Source organism: Neomonachus schauinslandi, chromosome 11, assembly GCF_002201575.2.
Source record: "Neomonachus schauinslandi chromosome 11, ASM220157v2, whole genome shotgun sequence".
Taxonomy (NCBI): Eukaryota; Metazoa; Chordata; class Mammalia; order Carnivora; family Phocidae; genus Neomonachus; species Neomonachus schauinslandi.
In genome coordinates this window covers 62,524,826-62,546,492 of record NC_058413.1, presented here as the reverse complement: position 1 = coordinate 62,546,492, position 21,667 = coordinate 62,524,826, and the positions used below count along the sequence as shown (strand labels likewise).

The window sequence follows — 21,667 nt, the reverse complement described above, 5'->3', positions numbered from 1 at the left end:
AACGGCTTTGAAGCTTTGGATGGGCTCCCCCTTTGTTTCTGCTTCCTTGAACCCCCAGCTTATCTGCACATAGGCTTGTAATCTCCTTTCCACGCTGAAAGAAAACAGATCTTAACCACAGGAGTGACCTGATGACTTGGAAGAATAAAGGTTACCAGGTGAAAGGACATTTGTGTCATATACTCTGTGTGGCATGAGGTGACTGGGAAGGAGTGAAGTTCGTCTGTGACCAAACACCTGTGTTCCTCTCTCAGTGTCGAGATCACCAGAGGGAAGCATTAAATTGCTCTTCACATGAGTCAGATCTGTTGTTCCTGAGGAGACAAGGCTGGTGCAGCTTGAGCGCTGTGGGCAAGTCTGACCAGGTCCCATCTCATTCTTGCCTGTGTTTGCCTTGCAGCTGTGTAAATGAGTATGGAAGATTATGATTTCCTGTTTAAAATTGTTTTAATTGGCAATGCTGGTGTGGGAAAGACGTGCCTAGTCCGACGATTCACTCAGGTAAGAGAACTTGGAAGTCTGGGGTTGGGTTTCTGAGTCTAACCTGTGGGGTCAGGTGGGCATAAGAGAATGGAGGACTGGGCCCAGTGCTGGCCTCTCAGCTGCTGGTTCTTAATGTGCCCTTTGAGAGTGCGCTGGCTTTATAGCCTGGGCTAGAGTTTTTTCAGCCATCTCCAGGGAGTCTGGCTCTGGGGTCACCACCAAGCCTCCCCCATCTTGTGTGCTTCCTTTATGAAAGGAGCAAATGGTTTGCTTTCAGTGTATACTATCAAAATCAGATTATTAGATTAAAATAGATTATCAATCAATAATCTAAAGGTGTTAACAAATGAATCTGTACTTCAGACTAAACCTAAATATTAATTTAAAAAAACCCTCAAATACAAATTAAACCAATCAAACTCCCTTCCTTTGCCCTCTCATATCCTCCTAGGCAACTGAGTGAGTCATTCTGGTTTAGAACCAAATATGCTGATGTTTTTAAGTCTCTTAAATGGGAATGAAACGAGAACAGTGAAGGACTATCTGAACGAAATTAAATGTTCCCTCTGGACTGAGTCCTTATCGTATGATCGAAGTACAAGTCCCCTTTGGGGCTGCCCTTTCGAGAATTACTGCCAGAGATTATATGCCTGTTTTTATACAGAAATGAGTGAGAAATCATTCTGAAGTTGACCTTCTTTTGTGTTTTCCCTGGAAAAATATGAATGGCATCCTTTTCAGGATTATCGTGCATACATCTTGCATTTTCATAAAGTGCTAGTTGGGAACGCTGAGACTAGCCCCGCTAAGGCATAAGATGGCCGGGTGCTGTGGAAAGAGCACCAGCTGGAGTGTGGAGACTAGGGTCCTGGTCCCAGCTCTGCCCTGGCTCATCCTGTGAACCTGGGTTCCGTTCCCTCCGCTGTGTGGCCTCCCTGTCTCCCTGCCACACAGGAGAGGCTTGGTGACCTGCAAAGCTACCTCCAACGCTGACAGTCTGTGGTTCTGTGCAAAACTGGACAGGATAACACAGACCGCTTTAGGGCAGAGAGTCACCTTTGAAATGCCAGGTTTTTCCCACGGTTAACGAACCCAGAAGGGAACTCGTGCTTTTTACTAAACCTGGGCCTGGTGAAATCAAAAGTAAGATGCTACCAGGCATCCTCGCTTAGTCAGCCGCCGTGCCGTGATACTGGAAACTCCAGCTGGCTTTACTTGCACCTAGCAGTAATCTTTTCTGCTTTTGGCAGGAAGACAAGCCTGCAGAGACGTGGAGGAGTTTTTAGTCTCTTTATCAAAAGTTCCCTTGACCTTGTCTTATTATCTAAGGAAAGATCCCTTAGAGATTATTCAGTCTACTCCTCCCGTTATACAGATGCAAAATTGAGGTCTACAGGGACTAAATGACTTCTTAGCATCGTACATCCTGTTAGTGGCAAGGCTAGGATTAGAACCCACGTCTCCTGGTTTTTAGCCTGATCATTTTTATTTTTGGTGGCCTAACCTCTGAGACCATAGGAATCTGGATTTTCTCTTTAAAAAAAAAAAACTTTGTCATTAAAGGTAAAAATGCTTCCATTTTGAAGACTAATTTCTACCAATAAGCACACCACCCCTCTCTTTTCTACTTTTTACCCCCCCCCCCGCCCCTTAACTCCCCCCAAGAGTCACTTTCCCTAGACAGTATTATGCTTGGTTTTGTTGTTTAGCAGGCAGTTAAAATGAATTGGATTCAGCTGTTTTTGAGGCATGAGGAGTTGGGGAACAAAATGATGAGGGAGACATTGGGAAGGATTTGTTTTATTTTTTTGGCATTTATTAGACTGCAAAACAGCTGGAGTGATGAACTCGAAACTTGGCAGCCTTGTGTTTGAGCCAAACCAAAATAGAGGAAAATTGATTCAATATTTTTACGTACAGTTATGAATGTTTATATTTACATCTTTTGCGGACATGCAGTGGAATATTTTCTGTGGGTTTGAAGCTCAGTCTTTTAAGTTCAAACTTTAATTAAAGAACTCGCTTGTTAGGGAACAGACTTAGTTAAAGATGCCCCAATCTTAGCTGCCAGAGCTAATAGAGTCCATTTTACTTTAATTTCTGGCAATTCTGGAATATCAGTGAAAAGGGAATAGAAACTAGGTGAAGAACTCTTCCTTATTAGAATTCCTTCCTACCTCCAGGTCCCTCCCTAAGCCTCCAGGAAATATTATATACCAGTAGCCTACATTGTACATGTAATCTTGCTAAAATCCTATCTTTGTAGCTCAGCATCCAGTTTGAGGTACAGCTTTGTTTTATTTTGTTTTCTTTTGAAATGCTCATTGAATTCGAGGCCCAGAGAGGGGGGCTGATTTGCCTGAGGCCACATAGAGATCCTCCAGCCTCCTGATTTAGTGCTGTTCCTACTTGACTTTCTCCCGAATGATTTTATTTTTTTCCATGATCTTCCCAGGGTCAAGGGCCCCGATTTCATGTAATTACATATATGTGGTACATTGCATTAAGGGAAATAGTTCTCACCCTCAGAGCAGAGGGAAATTCAAAAGCTTCACTGCCTCGCTCATGTTTCCTGTAGCGTGTTCTTGTTTGTTTGTTCATGTCGGTGGTCCACTCCCATGGCTGTCCATGCCCTAGACTGATAACCAGTTTTAATCTTCCTGGATTGTACCTCTCTGGGAGCACCTATCCATTTTGCTCCTCTTCTAACAATCCTGATTTCATCCCTGCGGCTTCATGCTCCTCAGTCTTATCCTTGTGTCTGAGTTGTGTTTCAGTCTTTGAAATCCGTCCCTGCCCTTTCCCAGTTCTCTTCCTTCACCCTCTCTGTCTTCCTCCCCCTTTCACGTCCCCCTTTCACTCTTTCTTCTCTTAGCATTCCTCGCTCCTACTTTCTCCCTCCTTCCTCCTCCCCTCAAAGCATACATACAAAATTAAATTCAACACGGCTCCCATGACTCTAAATCTCAACTCAGCCAAGGAAGGGGCTGGGCTGGTGGTGTGTGGTGAGCGGCGAGAGGGGAGAGAATTTCATTTAACTGAAAGATTTGCTTAATTATTTTCCTTTATGTTGTCTTTAGGGTCTTTTCCCCCCAGGACAAGGAGCCACGATTGGAGTTGATTTTATGATTAAGACGGTGGAGATTAATGGTGAAAAAGTCAAGGTAAGATGCTCAGTGCTCAATAAGGCTTTCATTGTGATGAGAGGAAGTAGTGTTTTCATAACGCTTATTAATTTCTAATTGAAACCCACATTGAAAATAATATATTCAGCCATGGTGACTTATTTCCGAATAGAGTTCTTCTATTCCATTTGTAGGTGTTGCATTTATTGATGGGAAGAGAGAGAGAAGGTCTGAGGCAAGTGGGTCCTGTCTCCTGTCATGTCAGAGGTGATGTGAAAACAAGGAAGAAGTTTCTTTTCAGGAACTCCTGAGTTGGACCAATAAGCAGTACTACCTCTTGAGAACAGTAGCCCCATGAAAGAGCCTACTGATTCCCACATTCGTTATGGGTCATTTGGTCATATGGATCACTTATTGGAATTATTGTGTCTCCCACTGTATCCCCTATTTGTAACAAGGGAGAGATCCTAAATGGGAGGTCCAGGAAGGATCCTTGAGCGCTCTCTTTCCCTCTGTAGCCTCTGGACAGTTTGGTACCTGTAAGAACCATGGCATATCTGGTAACAGGAGAAGGGAAATAGTGTTTATTGAGCACCTAATATGTCAGTCACACTGCTACGTGCTTTTATATGAGCTGTCATATTTAACTTAGTCCTCACTGTAACCCCTGTGAGGTAAATGGTAAGTTACCTTCCTTTTATAGGTTTCAGAGAGATTGAGCCACTTATCTATCCATGGCTACACAGTTAGGAAGGGAGGTAGGCGGAATCTGAACCAGTTTTGGGAGTGGGTGCATCTGCTTCCTCCCTGGGGTCTCCCCTATCAGGAGAGAAGAGGGGGATGAAGGCACAGCAGGCCTGTCACTTTGAAGCAAGGACAGGAGGAAGGTGATGGGAAGAAATATGGAATAGGACTGAATTACGTGGAAGGAGGGGAGGGAGGCTGATCTTTGGCTCTGTGCTCTACCTGCCTCTCAGAGTTAGTGAAATTCCACTCTCAGGTCTTTCAGAGCTGAGTCCCATGGGAAGAAGCAGTGGCCCTCGGATCAGCAGCACAATGAAAACTGTGGCATCGGATTTCCAGCTAGATCCCAACCTAAGCACCCCAAGTTTAAATCCATGTCTTTTGCATCCTTCTCCTGGATTTACCTGCACTCCTGCCTTCAGATGCCTCGGGAAGGGCAGAGAAACTCCAGCCTGCTCTTGCCACATTTCAGAGATACACCAAGAAGTATGTAGGGTGAGGCTCCCGAGTGGGGGACAGAAGCACTCCCAGGGTCTCTTCCAGCCCTGACTCCTCAGAGTGGTTCCTTCTGCAGAGACATCCACACCAAATACAATAGTGAATGGAGAGCTAGGGGCACTGGAAAACAAAGCAGGGTGTGAAATCTATGTCAGTGCCAACCAGAAAGCTCAGAAAAATAGTGCACTGAGGTGGGGAGAAGGAGCTAGGGAGGGGGAGTAAGAAGGAGACAGGAGTGCGTGCATCCAGGAGGCATTGGCAGAAAGAGCCACTTGTAACTGTGATTCCAGCAGGGTGGAGGTGATCGCCACCCCTAGGAGTTGAGTAAAGGTAACTGCTGTTGCAGGCATTTTGCTTCCTGAAGTTGGGTTTCCTAGCCATATATACATACCTGTGTGAGTTCACTCCTTCGACCACAAGTGTTAGTGCCTCCGATACGCCAGGCCCTGGGCATGAATAAGGGTGACTAAGAAATGGTCCCCGCCGTTACAGAACAGGCTTATTTTTCTTTTCTGAATCCCCAGGTTCAGGGATTACATTTATTCCATTTTCTGCAAACCATAACCTCATTGTTAAGTGCTTATTACATTCAGCTAAAATCCATCTTTTCCTAACCTCCGATGCTGCCACAAGACCCCAAGCTCCTCAGGAACCAGGTTTGTGTCTCACTCCTCTCCCCATCCACAGCACAGTTCCTGTTCTCTCACCGCTTTAGGCCTCTGGACCTTCATCTTTAAACAGGAGGAGTTGGTTAATCTCCTAAATTAATGAGTCCTAATTAATTTGCTTGAGTTTCTTTCTAGCCATGTATGTGGAACCAAGATTTAGAATGACCCTCTTTGACCCCATTAATCCAAGGGCCTCACAACATGGAGACATGTGAGGAGCAACGTCTTCAGTCTTTCCGTAGAAGAGGACAGAGCTGCCCAAGCTTCACCAGGGACACAGTTGTCTCATCGTTGTCCTTGTTCTTTAACATTACTGACCCCCTCTTCTCGGTGATGTTTAAGTCTCTTATTGCTAGTAGTTTGCGGGCTTTCTCAGAGTCCTACAGAGTCAGTGGAAAGAGAAGCTGCTGGTGGTTTGTGGAGGATCACCTGCCTGGTGAATGCCAAGGCAGCACCACACCCCAGGCCTCTCTCCTGACTTCTCATCGGCCCGCCTTGGCCTCCCCTCTTCAGTCTGGTTTCTTTTAGGATGGCTTCCAGGATTGAAGGCAGGGAATCGAAGATATTAGAAACATTCTTGTGGCTGTTAATACTTAGTGCCACGTCAGTAAAGGCAAAGTTGAGGCCCTTCTCTTAATGTGGTCTGCCTTTTGAAATGACCTTGAGTAGAAAATGCAGTTAAAACAGATGTAGAATTTTCTCCTATCCATTTTTTTAAGTTGATGAGAAACAAGTAAAACTTCTAGGTCAGGCTACAACATTGTAACCTTAGGATATTCTTTATAATATGAATAGAAGATTTGCTGGCTGTCTTTGTAATCAAGTATATATTGCATAGATAAGAAAGTCTTGCACATATTCACATGTATTTACTCATTTGACCATCTGTCCATCCATTCATCCATATATCCATCCTGTGGTATAGTACATGACGTGTGCCAAGCACTGTGTTAGGTAAAATATTTTGCCTGCTAGAACTCACTGTCACCAAGCTCAAACACTTTATCTGTGAAACCTTCTTTAATATCCTACCTATCAATCATTTAAGCAGAATTAATCAGAGTGCTTTCTTTGTGATTCCGTTATCCTTTTTCCTTCAGCTAGCCATTATTCACATGTGTCCAGTATGTACCATGTACTCTGCTAGGAAAGCACTGGACTATAAGGTTCAATGACAGGTGGCCCTTGCCCTCAAAGGACTCAGTCGGGCACAGAGGCACCCCTAGTGTGCCTGTGCGCACGATCACAACAGTGAGACAGGAGAGATGAGTAACCGTGCAAAGGGTGTAGGCGAACAGGTAGCCCCTTGCTGAAGAAGAGGATGCTTAGAAAGCCCATGGCTGCAGTATTGAGAACATACTGACCAGAATGAGATTATACCTCCTGCAGGTACGTCTTTATTCCAAGAACATTGCCTCTTTTATTATGGTTAGTTTACTATGTTTGATCTCCCTGTAGACGCTTAGAAAGTCCATGGCTGCAGTATTGAGAACATATTGACCAGAATGAGATTAAACCTAGGAGATACTCTCTCCTGCTGGTACATCTTTATTCCAAGAACATCGCCTCTTTTATTATGGTTAGTTTACTATGTTTGATCTCCCTGTAGACAGTGGGTGAGCTCTGTGAGATCAGGAATTGTGTTGTATTCATCTCGGTATCCTCCCTGTGCCTAGCACAGAACTCTACATATATTAATGACATGTAAATGCTGAAAAGGAGCAAATGAGTTGCAGAGAAAATAGTGAAACCAAATTGAATGATAAAAGCAGTGGAATATGGATATTCTTAAGACTCAGCTATGAGGCAGCCCCCTAGGAGAAATCAGCCTGTATCTTGGCAGGGCCATACAATCACTCTTCTAAAAACTATTTCAGTGGTTTTAATCCTCAGAGCTGTTCTCAAGATGTGCCAATCATGAGAATATAGTGATTTCTAATGATTGACAGTATTAAATTCAATGACAAGTGTTTTTCAAGGCTCACTGTGGTATGAAAACAATAGTCTGTTGTTCTAAGACACATCCTGGCAGAGGGGAACCATGTCCCTAGGTTTAAAGCAGAGCAGAGAAATAGCTTTTGTCCCAGCAAAAGCCGTAACATCTGTATGGTCGCCTTCAGCACACACAGACTTTCATGTACCTCATAAAGAGCAGCTGCGACTTCAGATCAAAGGAGAGCCTTGTGCCACTGTTTGGGGACAGGGACCACCGGTCCCTCATTAGTCTTCTCAGCTAAACTGGTATGAACAGAGGGTGACACCAACTAACTCATCCTCTTTGGATGCAGATGTCTATTAAAATCAGGCTCTGGGGGCAGAGGCAGCATGGTGGTGGGTTGCATCCTCAACTGGGAATAGAAAGCCTGGAGTCCGATCCCCAGCCTTGTGGGTAGCCAGTTAGGAGGTGGAGGGGAGGCATAAACTGGCCCACCTCCCTGGGTTGTTGTAAAGATTAAATCAGACCTGCAATAAATATTTGAACATCTACTATCTGCCAGGTAGGCACTTTATTTGGTGCAGGGGATTCTGTGAGTAAAATGGACCACTTCCCCTACATGAAGCTTTCAGTCTAGTGAAAAAGACTGTTATCAAACATATTATTACAAATAAATGATTCAAGTGTGTCAGGTGCCATGAGGCAGAATTACAGGGTGGGTTGCTGAAGAGAAAATGTGGGGATGGGGAACCTGGCCTAATCTGAACGTTCCAGAAGGTTTTCCTTGAGGGAATGATGTTCTCTTAATGGGGTGAATGCATTTTGTGACATGATGTTTATGCAGTTTAGAAGGGAGCATTCTTACTATTGTTGATGTTATTTCTCAGGGCCTTCTGCATTGTTCTGCACTCAGGAGGCTCTGGAGTATGGCTCTCTTTGCAGTCTTCTGCTCTGTGCAGGGAAATCTGGGGAGAAGTGTTTTTTATTTTCTTCTTTATTATTAGAACCATCAGTTATTAGGTCTTAGAACTGGTAGATGACTTCAGAAAATGTGAACTTCTAGTAGGCTTGGATATTACTAATGTCTTTTTATAGAGAAACCACTGAAACGCAGAGATCAAGAGACTTGCCCATGGTCTCAGAGCTTAAAAGTGGTGGAGGGAAATTATTTTATCTGCCATGCATTGTTCCTGTTTTCATTAACAAAGATAATATCTTAATAGATTCATTTGAGTTTCGAACTGGAAAAGGTGGCTGAGGTTGGATGTTCTCATGCTCTAGTTGCTGACTGAAATGGCAGCAATCACAGAATGACAGCTTGCTCTCTGTCCCGACGTTTGTAATATGTCACTGTGGTTACCAGCACGAGCTCTGGGACCACAATGCCTGGTTAAATTGGCTCTGGGACATTGAGCAACTTAATTAATCTCTCCGTGCCTCAGTTTCCTCGTGTGAGAAATGGATATAGTTATAGTACCTACTTCAATGAGTACGTTACATGTAAAATGCTTAGAGCTTGACACATAATTAATGCTCAGTAAGGTTTTTTAAAAATATTTTATTTATTTATTTATTTAAGAGAGAGAGAGAGAGCATAAGCCAGGGAGGAGGGGAAGGGGAGAGAGGGAGAAGCAGGCTCCCGGCTGAGCAGGGAGCTCGATGCGGGACTCCATCCCAGGACCCTGGGATCATGACCTGAGGTGAAGGCAGTTGCTTAACTGACTGAGTCACCCAGGCGCCTCACAGTAAGTTTTTTGTTTTTGTTTTTTTTAAGAATAAAAGAAATGGGGCGCCTGGGTGGCTCAGTTGGTTAGGCGACTGCCTTCGGCTCAGGTCATGATCCTGGAGTCCCTGGATCGAGTCCCGCATCGGGCTCCCTGCTCCGCAGGGAGTCTGCTTCTCCCTCTGACCCTCCCACCTCTCATGTGCTCTCTCTCATTCTCTCTCTCAAATAAATAAATAAAATCTTTAAAAAAAAAAAAAAAAAAAAAGAATAAAAGAAATGCTTAGGTAATATAATAAAGAAAAAACCCCCCAAAACAAAGCAAGCCCCTCTCCATAACCAGATCTACCGCATTAAAAAAAAATTTTTTTGTTTGTTTTTTAGGGCAGAAAATAACCATGAAATTGAGCGAGGTGTTTCCATTTGTAAACTAAAGCAAGGCAATGCTTTCTTTTCTGCTTCTCCAACCTGATCTTTGTCTTACGCCTTTACAGCTTCAGATCTGGGACACAGCAGGTCAAGAGAGATTTCGGTCCATTACCCAGAGTTATTACCGAAGCGCCAATGCCTTGATCCTCACCTATGACATAACCTGTGAGGAATCCTTCCGTTGCCTTCCTGAGTGGCTGCGGGAGATAGAACAATATGCCAGCAACAAGGTCATCACTGTGCTAGTGGGTAAGTGAGGACTAATGAGGAAGGAAATTGATTTGTGGCCATCGGAGAATTTATAATCACATAGTGCTTGTGCCTTGGTACCTTCCAGTAACATAGTCTACAGCCATATAATTCATGAAATCAACATTCAGTCCTTCTGAAATTGAAGAGAAAATGAAATAGGTCATATCTCAAGGCGATGGTTTAGAAAAGTAAAGTAGAAAATATTGCTGATTGATTTTTCTGTCAATGAAGGCTCTAGGGAAGAAGGTAGACTGCCATGAAATTTCTGTGGGCTGCTAAACATTACCCAAAAAATCTAGTTACAAAATCATAGAAACTGCTGGTCTAGAAGTAAAGCATATCTCTTAAGTTAATAAAGAATTTATTCTTAAAGTAATTGCTTATTGCCTAAAAAAAATGGACTTTTCTTCTTACATTCATGCTGACTTGAGAAATTCTAACTTAAGAAAGAATCCACTAAGGGAAATTCTGCAGTTTGTTTCACCTTGTGGGAGAGTAGAACCCCTGTTTAGTAAGGGGGGAAAGCAGAAAACAACCCATGATTTTCTGTGGTGACAAACATGCCCATTAACAATGGGATTGCAGTGATATGGATTGGATTGTTAAAAACTCCTCTAGTGTGATGAAAAGTGTTAATAACATATGGCTGTTAAAATGTTTTCTTCCTATAAAGGAACATTGCTGTATATTCTAGCAAGACTTGAATTTTGGAAATCCAGGTAGAGAATCTCAGAAGCATTGTTAAGTCACAAATTATGGTTAACATTAAGCTAAGTAAACACTTATAGTAAGCATTATAGCTAGCACCCATGTGCCAGGAATCATATTAGGAAATTTATGTGTAATGATTCCTAATTTACATATGAGGAAACCATGGCTCAGAGAGGTGAAGTTCTTTGCCCAAGGTTGCACAGCATGTAAGTGTAATGTGCTGCTTTGTAACAAATTGCTGGACTTTTCTTTCAGGCTGCTGGGTTAAGTATCTGCCTCTCTATGAGCTAGTGCTCTATGCCCACTCCTGAAAACCCTCTTGCACACTGGAGAATGTTTGTCATGAAGCACTTGAAAACACCTATCTCAGGAGTTGGGCTTTCTTTCTATTCCACAGAAAGCCCTTGAGAACTTGAGTCAAAGCATTATTCCTTGGGATTCTAAGGAAGTTAAATGGAGATTTGATGGGAGATAATTAGTCCATTCAGTATGAAAGAGGCACTGGCTTTAAAAAAAAATCTTTTTATTATGGAAAATTTCAAACACAAGCAAAAGTAGAAAAAACAGTATCATGAACCCCCATGTACACATCTCTCAGCTTCGATGATTATCAATTCATGGCCAATCTTATTTTATCTGCTCCCCCTCTATGTTGTCTCCCCTTGTCTTCAGATTATTTTGAAGCAAATCCCAGATGTTGTATTAGTTTATCTTTCAATATTTCCGTGTATATCTTCAAAAGAGGATTTTTAAAGAAATAGAACCTAACCACAAATCCATTTTTTTTTTTAAAGATTTTATTTATTTATTTGACAGAGAGAGAGATAGCGAGAGCAGGAACCCAAGCAGGGGGAATGGGAGAGGGAGAAGCAGGCTTCTTGCCGAGCAGGGAGCCCGATGTGGGACTCGATCCCAGGACCCTGGGATCATGACCTGAGCCAAAGGCAGATGCTTAACAACTGAGCCACCCAGGCGCCCCACAAATCCATTTTCACACCTAAAAATTATTTTTTTTTTATTTATTTATTTTTTTTTTATTTATTTGACAGAGAGAGACGCAGCGAGAGAGGGAACACAAGCAGAGGGAGCGGGAGAGGGAGAAGCAGGCTTCCCATGGAGCAGGGAGCCCGATGTGGGACTCGATCCCAGGACCGTGGGATCATGACCTGAGCCGAAGGCAGACGCTTAACGACTGAGCCACCCAGGCGCCCCTCACACCTAAAAATTATTAAGTTCTTTAATAGCATCAAAAATTTAGACAATGTTCAGAGTTCCTTGATTGACTCAGACATTTTTTAAAAATTTGTTCAAATCAAAAATCCAAATAAGGCTCATATATTCTCATTGGATTTTGTGTCTTTTAATTCTCCTTTTGCCTGTAGGTTATCCCTCCATTTTTTCTCCCTTGAATTTATTTGTTAAAGCATATGTTTATCCTTCAGAGTTTTCAAGTCTGAATTTTGTTATTTTGCCACCGTAGTATACTTTGACATATTCCTCCATCACCTGTATTCCTTGCAGATTTGCAGGTAAATTTAGAGGCCTGGTCAGATTCAGTTTTTTTGTTTTTCCTTTTAGCAAATATACTTCCTAGTTGATATTCTGAGGTACAGTTCTCATAGGACAGCAAGAAAAATGCTTGATTCCCTTTTTTTAAATTTCCCACTTTTTAAAATGAGTCCTTTCCCTAGTATCTTCCAAAAGTAACTACTAAAATTTGTTTATATTTTGAATATTATTATAAGTTTAAATATATTCAGTATATTCTAGGCCCTTGCAACTTTTAACATTGATGGTCCAATTGTTCCAACTCTGAGAGTGGAGCTTCTTCAAATGGTCTCTTAGTCCTTTAGATATGACCTTTTGACAATGACCATCGCTTGCTTTCTGGTGTAAGCGTTCCAGGCACAACTTGTGCGTTTCCTGCCCACACCAGGAATTAGCCATTTCTTTGAGAAGCATTGCTTATTATTAATGTGAAGTTATATTTAGAGGCCACAACTAAGGTGATAAGAATCTTCCTTATTAGTGGGTGGTCATTGCTTTTAGGCTTTTCAGTGGACAGAACTAGTGTGTGTGTGTGTGTGTGTGTGTGTGTGTGGTGAATTGTGTAGTGCCCACAGGGAGTTATATATTAGGCTCCACCAAACACTTTGACTGACAAGACTACAATAGGCCACACTTGGCATGACGTTCACTTAGATGAATACAGGACAGAAAATATGGCTTCATAGCAGGTCAGCATCAGACATTCCTCTTCAGGGGAAGTAATCCTCGATAGCAGTCCACATAGTGGTCCAGGACCTTCCAGGCCAGTTCCAGTATAAGGAAAAAGGCTCATGTCAGGCACCTGATGGACCTGCTGTGACCTAGAAGCCTTAGCAGGGACCAGGCTTTCTTATAACAACTCCATGGACCTAACTTTCAGGGTCTCTTCAAGTGAAGAGTCCCCCCACTCAGGGATGCCCAAAGTTGTGGCTTTCCACTAGAAACTTAGAATTCATACATAGAATTCCCAGGCCAGATGGAATTTATCAGTCAGGGGTCACTTTTACCATAAGCTGTGTTGCCAGATAATGCAGTTGATGTATCACTTTTGTCAGGTTTCCAGAACAGAGGTAGAAAAAAAAATTTTTTTTTTTCCAGAGGTAGAAAAATTTTTAAAGATAAAATCCACCATGAATTATTCACACTGATACTTCCATTTATAATTCAGGACTGTAAAAATTTTACTTTACCTCATTAATCTTTCTCTATTTCCTTTTTCTCATGCCCCAAATCTCAGACCCAGTGATACTAGCACAATTACTCATTTGCTTTATGCCCTAAAACCCACAGAGCAGCCTTAGAATAACAGTTCTCACACTGCCCCTGACAGGATGATTACTGTAACAGTTCAAGATGTTTTCTTTCAGGTCTTTTTGTCCTTAGAGTATATACCACTGAGGACGCATGGTTAAAATCCTAGATCTTGAACTCACTTGGAATCGTTCCTCTCTGTGTGGTTATGCCATTTCATGATAAACAGGTTTATTTGTTTCATTTTGCTTTTCCATTGGTAGGGGTTGCTTTTTAAATTTAATTTTGTATTAATCATATAGTTGTAACTGTATAATTATGTGAAACATTTCTAAGATTCTGAAGTCAAATCTATTAGGACAAGGTATATTTAGAGAGGTTGAGTTTCTGTCCCTCCCTATCTCCTCAACCTTGTTCCTTTCATGGGTAACCATTATTTTTAAAATTAAAATGTTGGCTTATTATCACATCAAGAAAATAAAGTTTGTGAATGTGCATGTGTGTATTTTTTAATCCCTTTTTCTTAGACAGTTGTATGTTCTATATCTTTTATCTGTTTTGCTTTATTTGCTTAACAGTATATCCTCGTGTCTCATTCCATGACAGTATATGGAGCCATTCCTCATTGCTTTTTACCGAGGCAAATCACTGTATTGTGCAGATGTACCATACTTCATTCAAGCCAGTGCCCAACTGAGGGGCATTTGGGTTGTGTCCAGTTCTTTGCCATTACAAATGGCATTGATATCTTAAACATTCCAGTAATCACAGCCACATTTGCTTTGCTTTACTTGCCCATGTGTCTGATTTGACTTCAGATATGAAATTGAATTTTGATGCTTCCGAGCCTGTACAAAGTCCAATGATGTTTCCTTCTTTGATTTATCCCTGTTCTAGGCAACAAGATTGATCTGGCTGAAAGGAGAGAGGTCTCCCAGCAGAGAGCTGAAGAATTCTCAGAAGCTCAGGACATGTATTACCTGGAGACCTCAGCCAAGGAATCAGATAACGTGGAGAAACTATTCCTTGACTTAGCGTGCCGCCTCATCAGTGAAGCCAGACAGAACACACTTGTGAACAATGTATCCTCGCCCTTACCTGGAGAAGGGAAAAGCATTAGCTATTTGACTTGTTGTAATTTCAACTAAAGGCTGAGGCAAGGAGAAGCGAGAGGAATCAGCAGCTGCCCCGATGGGCCCCCAAATTGCTGGGGGAGGTCTGGTGATGACTATGGCTCCCGCTCTCAGACCTTCTGACTCCTGTGGGATCCGGGCTTACAAAGCATGGCAGCCCAGAGGTTTTGTCCACAGGCCAGCATTAGCAGAACATATAATGGTTTCACCCTTTTGCAGTCAGGAGTTGGAGCAAGGAGAAAATTGCACTAGGCGCTCCATGATCTGCAGAGCATGTTGCTTTTGTTCTTTTTTTAAAAAAAAAAAAAAAGCAAGTAAAAGCGCATTCCTGAACAGTCCAGGGGAAAATGTACCGTAGGGAGATCCCTCCTGCACGTCAGTGGGTGCATGTGGGGGCTGTGCTTTAGGGCTTCTGGGGGCCCTGGCTTTCTTGTCTACCAGATAAACCCAAACTGGGAAGGCCAAGTACTGCCTCTGGGGTGTGTGTCGATGACTCTATGGAGACATTGAAAAGTGTTATTTCTCTTGTCCACAGGCACTTTCAAGAACTTTGCGATGTAAAAATGAAATGAAACCTTTTCCCATGACCAACAGTAACCATCATTGGTTTAATAATATATATAAGCTCCATGACTCCTTTTGGTGCTAATGAGTCCACTCTTTCACAGACCAAACATTTTAGTACATTGATGTCCTTAAATGTATTACATTGAAATAAAAAAAAAAAATAAGGGAAGTCCATGAATCAACACTCTTTCTCGAAGTCTCATTACTACCTTTTCTAGGGTGGATTTGTTGGAAAATAAAATACTTTTCCTTTCATGTCTTTCCCCTCTAAATCTCTACCATTTTCTTCTTCTATTCTCTCATCTGTCCAGCCCTTTAAGTAAATGAAAACGTTAGAAAAAATGAAAAAAAAAATGGCTGCTGATATTCTAATATAAAAGACTAGCTCTAAGACATCACGAGTAGTATGAGAAAACAGACCTGATCTGACCAAAATACTGTGGATGAATGGACTGCGATGCAGAGTTCTAGGCAGAGCACAGTCCTCAATAGCAGGTGACATCTTTTACTTCCTGGTACTATCCATCTTGGACAGGCCAAGGCTTAGAATTTTGTACATGTTTTTGGTATCACAAGTGACAATAGCAACAGATGAAAAGTCTCATGAACGATTTTTGTATCTTCAGTAACCTTAGAAAAATTCTGCTTGTGGAAGCAGGTGGAGCTGGCATTTGTCACCTCATTCATATAGTGATGTTACTCTCAGACTCACGACCATACATTCTTTCCTATTTCCTTGTCTTTTCCTTTCTCTCCTGTCTCCCCATTCTTTCCTCTCTTTTCCTCCCTCCCTTTATATGCATGTGTTACTGCAAATCTCCAATTCAAATGGAGGTGTATATGCCTTTACTTAGCCAATTTTAAAACAAGACTCGAAATGGAAGATGTGCTGCTGGATACGTGTTACTAATTTCTTTAGTGCCATACTTTGATGCCTTCCAATCTGTTCACTGATATAAATGCAAATTGGGGAAATAATTAAACCTGTATGCTGTTGATGCTGTCGGATGTTTCTGTAGCTTGCTGCGTGGCATCACTGAGGGATACATAATGGAATAAGGGCAGGATATGCAGTTCTGTTGTAGATGGTGGCAATCTCGGTCCTGATATGTTGATGTTTGAAAGCTGTTTAATTATAAAGAAATGAGGTGCATAGAGACACGACATCGATAAAGCATTTCCAGTGTTCCTCTAGCAGATTTCAGAGTGACTCATCTCTTGTATACAGATTATACATATTGTATAAGGGATTGATACTTTTGGTTGGCTTCACTGTGTTTGTTCTGATCCTATGGGTGAGAGAAAGAGATCATAGTAGTTTGAATTGCTTTTATTTTGAATCTGTTTCTGCAGGAAAGAAAAATCATTTTAATAAATGCCAACCAAAATCATTTATAATAATTGTTGCTTTTCCCTCCCTGTTTCTCCACTAAGCCAGCATCTATAAAAGTTTTCAGAAAACAAGTTGATCAAGGTGGGAAGAAGAACTTCTCTGTTTAAACTGTGAGGAAATGTCCATAGGTTTAGATTTATTGTCTTTCATTTAGGGCAAAAATCCAATATCCCATATCATGACCTAACTTTGTCTCCACAGCAGCAAGCATGTGGAAACTAAAGCTGCTTTGTGAACGTAGACTGTCAGGTTGGACAAATTTAGTCGTAGAACAACAGCTTCTAGAATCGCTCTTGCATTCTGAAATTCTTATTCCCTAGAGCCCTAGGGAATAGGCCATACTCATAGGGGATTAGAAAGTTCTGCTCTTGGTCCCTTCCTTCACTGTTACTCCTTGCAGCCTTTCCGTAAGGTACAATCACCCATCTGTGGCCCATCAGCAGAGATACATGGGAATTTAGAGCTTTTCTCCCCGCCTTAGTTGTATGAATTCCACGTTAGGCCTTATGGACACTTATTTACTGATACATCTCTAGTTTCAGAACAATCCCTGACCATATTGTAGGTGCTCCATAAATATTAGTTGAATAAATGACTTAGTGCTGAGTGGAGCTTTGCTGGTCACATGGAAATTTCTCAAATAGAACTTGAGAAAGGATACTAATTAAATGTGGTCATCTTAACCTAGACCAGGAACTAAACTCACTGGTTTGCTTACTGGTGGTTATTGCCATGGCAACATTTGCTAAGGTGAGCCTTCTTAAATAAAAATGAATTCTTATTTCATGGTGGATGAAAAAGAGTTGCTTTCTCATAATTCAGTTTGGCTTGATCTGCCTCACACTGAATCCGTGTCTGCTTCCATTTTTTTCTTCTTTTAATAAAGTTACTAAATATATGGCAAAACTTCTCCATTTCCAATGAAAATGCATATTTATGTCATAGAGTCAGGTTTGGGAGAATCTGTGAAATCATATAGCTCGCTGACATTAATGGTATGTTATTATGGCTTTGTGTAGACTGTATCCTCATAGGATTTTGTGCTTTTTCCTTTACCTATACAAGGCTTTTTGTTTATATGCTTTTGTTATTTCTATTGTATTTATATTTAATTTTGATTATGCAGGGCCAATTGTCCTTTCTGCAGATTAGATTAGGCCATTAGCATTCCTGGCCTTTCTTTTTCCCTATCTTTTCTACTCATTTCATGTTACCATCTCTTCCTGAGTAAAGTGGCAAGAGTGTAACTAGAAATGAAAGTCAAATGGATTGATTTGGCAATGTGTCAATTTCTGAAAGAAGGGTAAAAACCACTGGCCAAAATAATATATTTGGATTAGGATTATTTGTTTTAAGCAATTTAGATTTGTTGGAGAGAGGAGGCAGAATTTAACAGAGGACTGGATTCTATACATGAATGATACCTTTGGAGGACACTGGTGATTTCCAGTGTTAGGTCAATGATTTGCCTCATTTATCTTCTCGGCTATTCCATAATTCTTCCAGATTCAGCATCAAATTTCAGTTAATGAATCATTTTGAATAGATACCAGTTGCAAGTGATTTTGAATTGCTCTTCTGACTTAAGTGAAAACATCTTTTTTTCTAAACCAAGCCACATAAGTAAGATATCATCTTATAACCAGAAAAAAACTTTAATTTTCTTACCCACATATCAAACCAATGGCTCTAAAGATAGACATTTTCTATTTCTTAAGCCTCCAGAACTCTACATTTCATAGCCATCCGTACTTTAGGGAATACTGCCCCATTAGCTTCTGGAAGAGCTTTTAGGGTTTGCCCTTTGTTTTCTCTAGATTTTTTTTTTTTAACTGCAGCTGGTTACTTACTTTCCTCAACCATGGTCCTGACAGATGCATTTTAAAGCAACTATAATACTTTTGAGACTTAACTAGAAATTCAAAACCAGTGAAAAGATGTGTATCTCATTGTTCAGACAAACAGTACTCCACACAAGCAATCTGGTTGAGCACTAATTTTGGGATAAGAGGGGGATGTGCTCTTTTCTTTCTTCTTTTCGAATTTCATTTCTGTTCCATGAGTGTATTTGTGTTTAAAAGGAAAGCTGCCTTCCCTTACATTCATCACACTAGGTAGAAAGCATACTGAATTAAGAAATTATCATCCCTTCAAACAGCTAATTGATATAGTAACCTTGGAACAAGAGAGATGACACTTCATCTTCTTTCCTAAGTCATCTTTGGGAGCTATCCTTTGAAATTAAAAACAAATTGAAGCATAACAAAGATGGTGAAGGAATTTAAAATTTAATGACATTTGAAGAATATTTGAAGGATTTGGGGAGATTTAGCCTGGGAAAGAGAGAGGAATACAATTAATGAATTAGTGCAAGACTCTGGTTCAGAGGGGGTGGAATGAGGTCCACTGATTAAAGGCCATAGGGCCACAGATTTGGGCTCTGTGTCAGGGAGAACTTTCTCAAAAAGGTGGCTCACCATGGAAAGAGCTGCCTTAGGTAATAGTAGCCATCAAGGAGATGCTATATGATGTGGAAAGGATCTCAGCATTGGTTGGAGGTTCGACTAGATGACCTATTAACTTATGTTGTAGCACTTTGCCTCTCACATGTTCAGTTAAATATCTGTTGACCTACAGCTAATGTAGGTTTTTTTTTGTTTTTTGTTTTTTTTAAAGGTGTTGCTGTTTTGCCAATCCTCCTGGAAGGAGGTTGGTTACATGTTGTTTGGCTAAGAGACTGGCTTGTCATTGTGGCCTAGGCTGGAATTGCTTTGTCAGTCCATTCACTGATGTCCAGTTCAAATCACAAACTGGCTCTTGAGTTAAAAAGAAGAAAAGGTATTATTTTAATAGAAGTTACATAAAATCATGGAAATTATGTTTTTGTTACTTGCCAAACATGCTCAGTTTAGTGAATAACTGGTATCCAGGATTTCAGACCAGGCCTTTTTAGCAGAACAGAATCTTCAGTTAAAGATCCCATAAATGGACCAACATGAAGTTTTGCAGCTTCCATTAGAGATGGACTGGGGCGTTAATGGCATAAAGCAGACCCTAAGATCTATTTTGGCAGAATCTCAAATGACATTTCGTTAGTTGGTTTGATTCTCTTGAAAAAACATGTTCTGCAAATTATTTTAATAGAACCAAAGCCAAATTTCTTCATGTAGAAAATGTAACAAAACATGGGTTTTCAGAAATCAGAGATAACTATAAGCAACACTTACTAATAAAGCCCATGACCACATGATTCCACCTACAAAATAACTTGCATCCCTGTTAAGCTGATAGATGGCTTTTCATTAGTCTTTATAAGAAGTCATTGGTCTTGCATCAGTATGGTGAGAAACACTTGAGTTTGGGTAAGACTTTCTTTGACTCCTTGAATTAGAGCAGAATTTTGGGGGATGTTGTGTCCTAGTTCCTAATAGAATACTTGATCGGTTATAACTTTAACACTTCAAGGAGTGATGCAGGGAGGTGTGTGAAGGGGGAACACCAGGTTAGATATGAGGAGTCCTAGTACTCCTAGTACATGAATTAGCTGTATCTTTATGCAAAGCACAATCTCTTGAGCATCAGTTTCCCCATCTATGAGCTAGACTCATTATACCTGTCAGAATTATTGTGAAAATTAGGTAAGATAAATTGAAAGTTAGGACAGTGTTCAGTAAACAGTAGGCAGTCAAATATTAGTTCTTTTCTCCTTAATTAAGGGCAGACTTTGGATGGTCTGATACAAGTAAAGATCCTTAGGACAAAACAAAGAACCCCTCTCAACTTCAAAGAAAAGAGCACCATTTCTGAAAGGGCCTTAAAAGGAAGTCACTTATTTGATCCACCTTTCTGCCTTTGGCCATTACCTTCACCCAAAAGTCTCTTTATTTCTTTACATATTTCAGGAAAGGTATTCTTGCACTCTTTCCCAATGGGCAATTCCAGGTTGCAAACTCCTCATTATCAGGAAACTTAACTGTATTACTGAAATACCTCACAGTGCAATTTGAACCTCTTTCTTCTTGAGCCCATTCTCCATGGGAAGAAAAATGGGCTGATCCTATCTTCTTTTTAAGGGACCATGTTTGCCATTTATTGTTGCCCTTTGCCTCATTTTTCTCCTTTAACGACAGTCAGAAAAAGCTCATTAAGGTGATAATCATTATTCTCTTGGGGAATGTCAAACTAGGTATTTATAAACTCTTAGTTTCTTATTAGTATCAGATTTAGATCACAATCTTACTGTTGATTAATTCTTCAATTATCCATGTATTTTTCTTCCTTATATACTTGATAACAAAGTGTGCTTCTGAAGAATTATTCTGGTTGTGTGGTTGTTTTCTCCTCTTGGTAAAAATAGTCATGAATCCTAGTTTTGTCATCTGCTTTTAGAATTTTATTTTGTAGATGACGTATATTTGATGGACGTAATTACCAACATCCAAATTTAGCAGGGTTTCTTTCCCTTTCTACATGTGCACTGTATTCTGAAAGAAAAATTGGAGTACCAAATGCCTAATAAAGCAAAAACTCATGTACAGAATAACACAAGAATCTGGTCTGTTAGGATAATTTATCATTAGTTGAATGGTCCACAGCTTTGTTTAAGGTTATACAGTTATGCCTGGGTTAAATAACAATAGTAAAACTTGATAAGCCCTCTGAAAAACAGCTGCTAAACATATAGCTTTCTGGAATGTAATCATTAGAAATATTCTCTTATCCTATACAATTGCAGAATGCTAGTGGAACTTTCTTGTAGGCTATTTGACAATGAATGTCAATTGATTTAAAAAAATTTTTTAATCCTCTTATCCCTTTAAGGCATGTTGGGGCTTTCATGTCCCTTTGTGGAAAATTTCAAATGACTGGAATGCTGGCTTCTAATTTCTGCTCACTGAAGTGTCCTCTAGACATACCAGATGGTTGGAGCTCCTTTGATGGTATGTAAGGGAGCTACATAAATGTATTTATGTAAATACACTTACATAAATGTAAGTGTGTGAGTAAAGTTGCTGTTTTCAGCAACACACATGCACACTCTTCCAAAAAACTCGGCTTTTAAAATTTCAAATAATAAAGGATTAAGAAGAGATTTTTGATCATCTAAAGGGAAGAAGTTGTGCCGCACATATATTGTTACTATACTTTAGTGCATGACTTTTAGTGTAGGGATGAAATAAAATGCAAAATATATCATTCTGGAGGT

General features: G+C 40.6%; 1 protein-coding gene across 1 annotated transcript; it reads left to right on the top strand.

Moving 5' to 3' along the window:
- Positions 1 to 241: 241 nt before the first annotated feature.
- RAB30 (RAB30, member RAS oncogene family) lies at positions 242 to 14,792 on the top strand. Its single transcript, XM_021686495.1, has 4 exons — positions 242 to 501; positions 3,564 to 3,647; positions 9,672 to 9,855; positions 14,266 to 14,792. The coding sequence occupies exons 1-4, from the start codon at positions 409 to 411 to the stop codon at positions 14,514 to 14,516; spliced, it is 612 nt and encodes a 203-aa protein (XP_021542170.1). The 5' UTR covers positions 242 to 408; the 3' UTR covers positions 14,517 to 14,792.
- Positions 14,793 to 21,667: the final 6,875 nt, after the last annotated feature.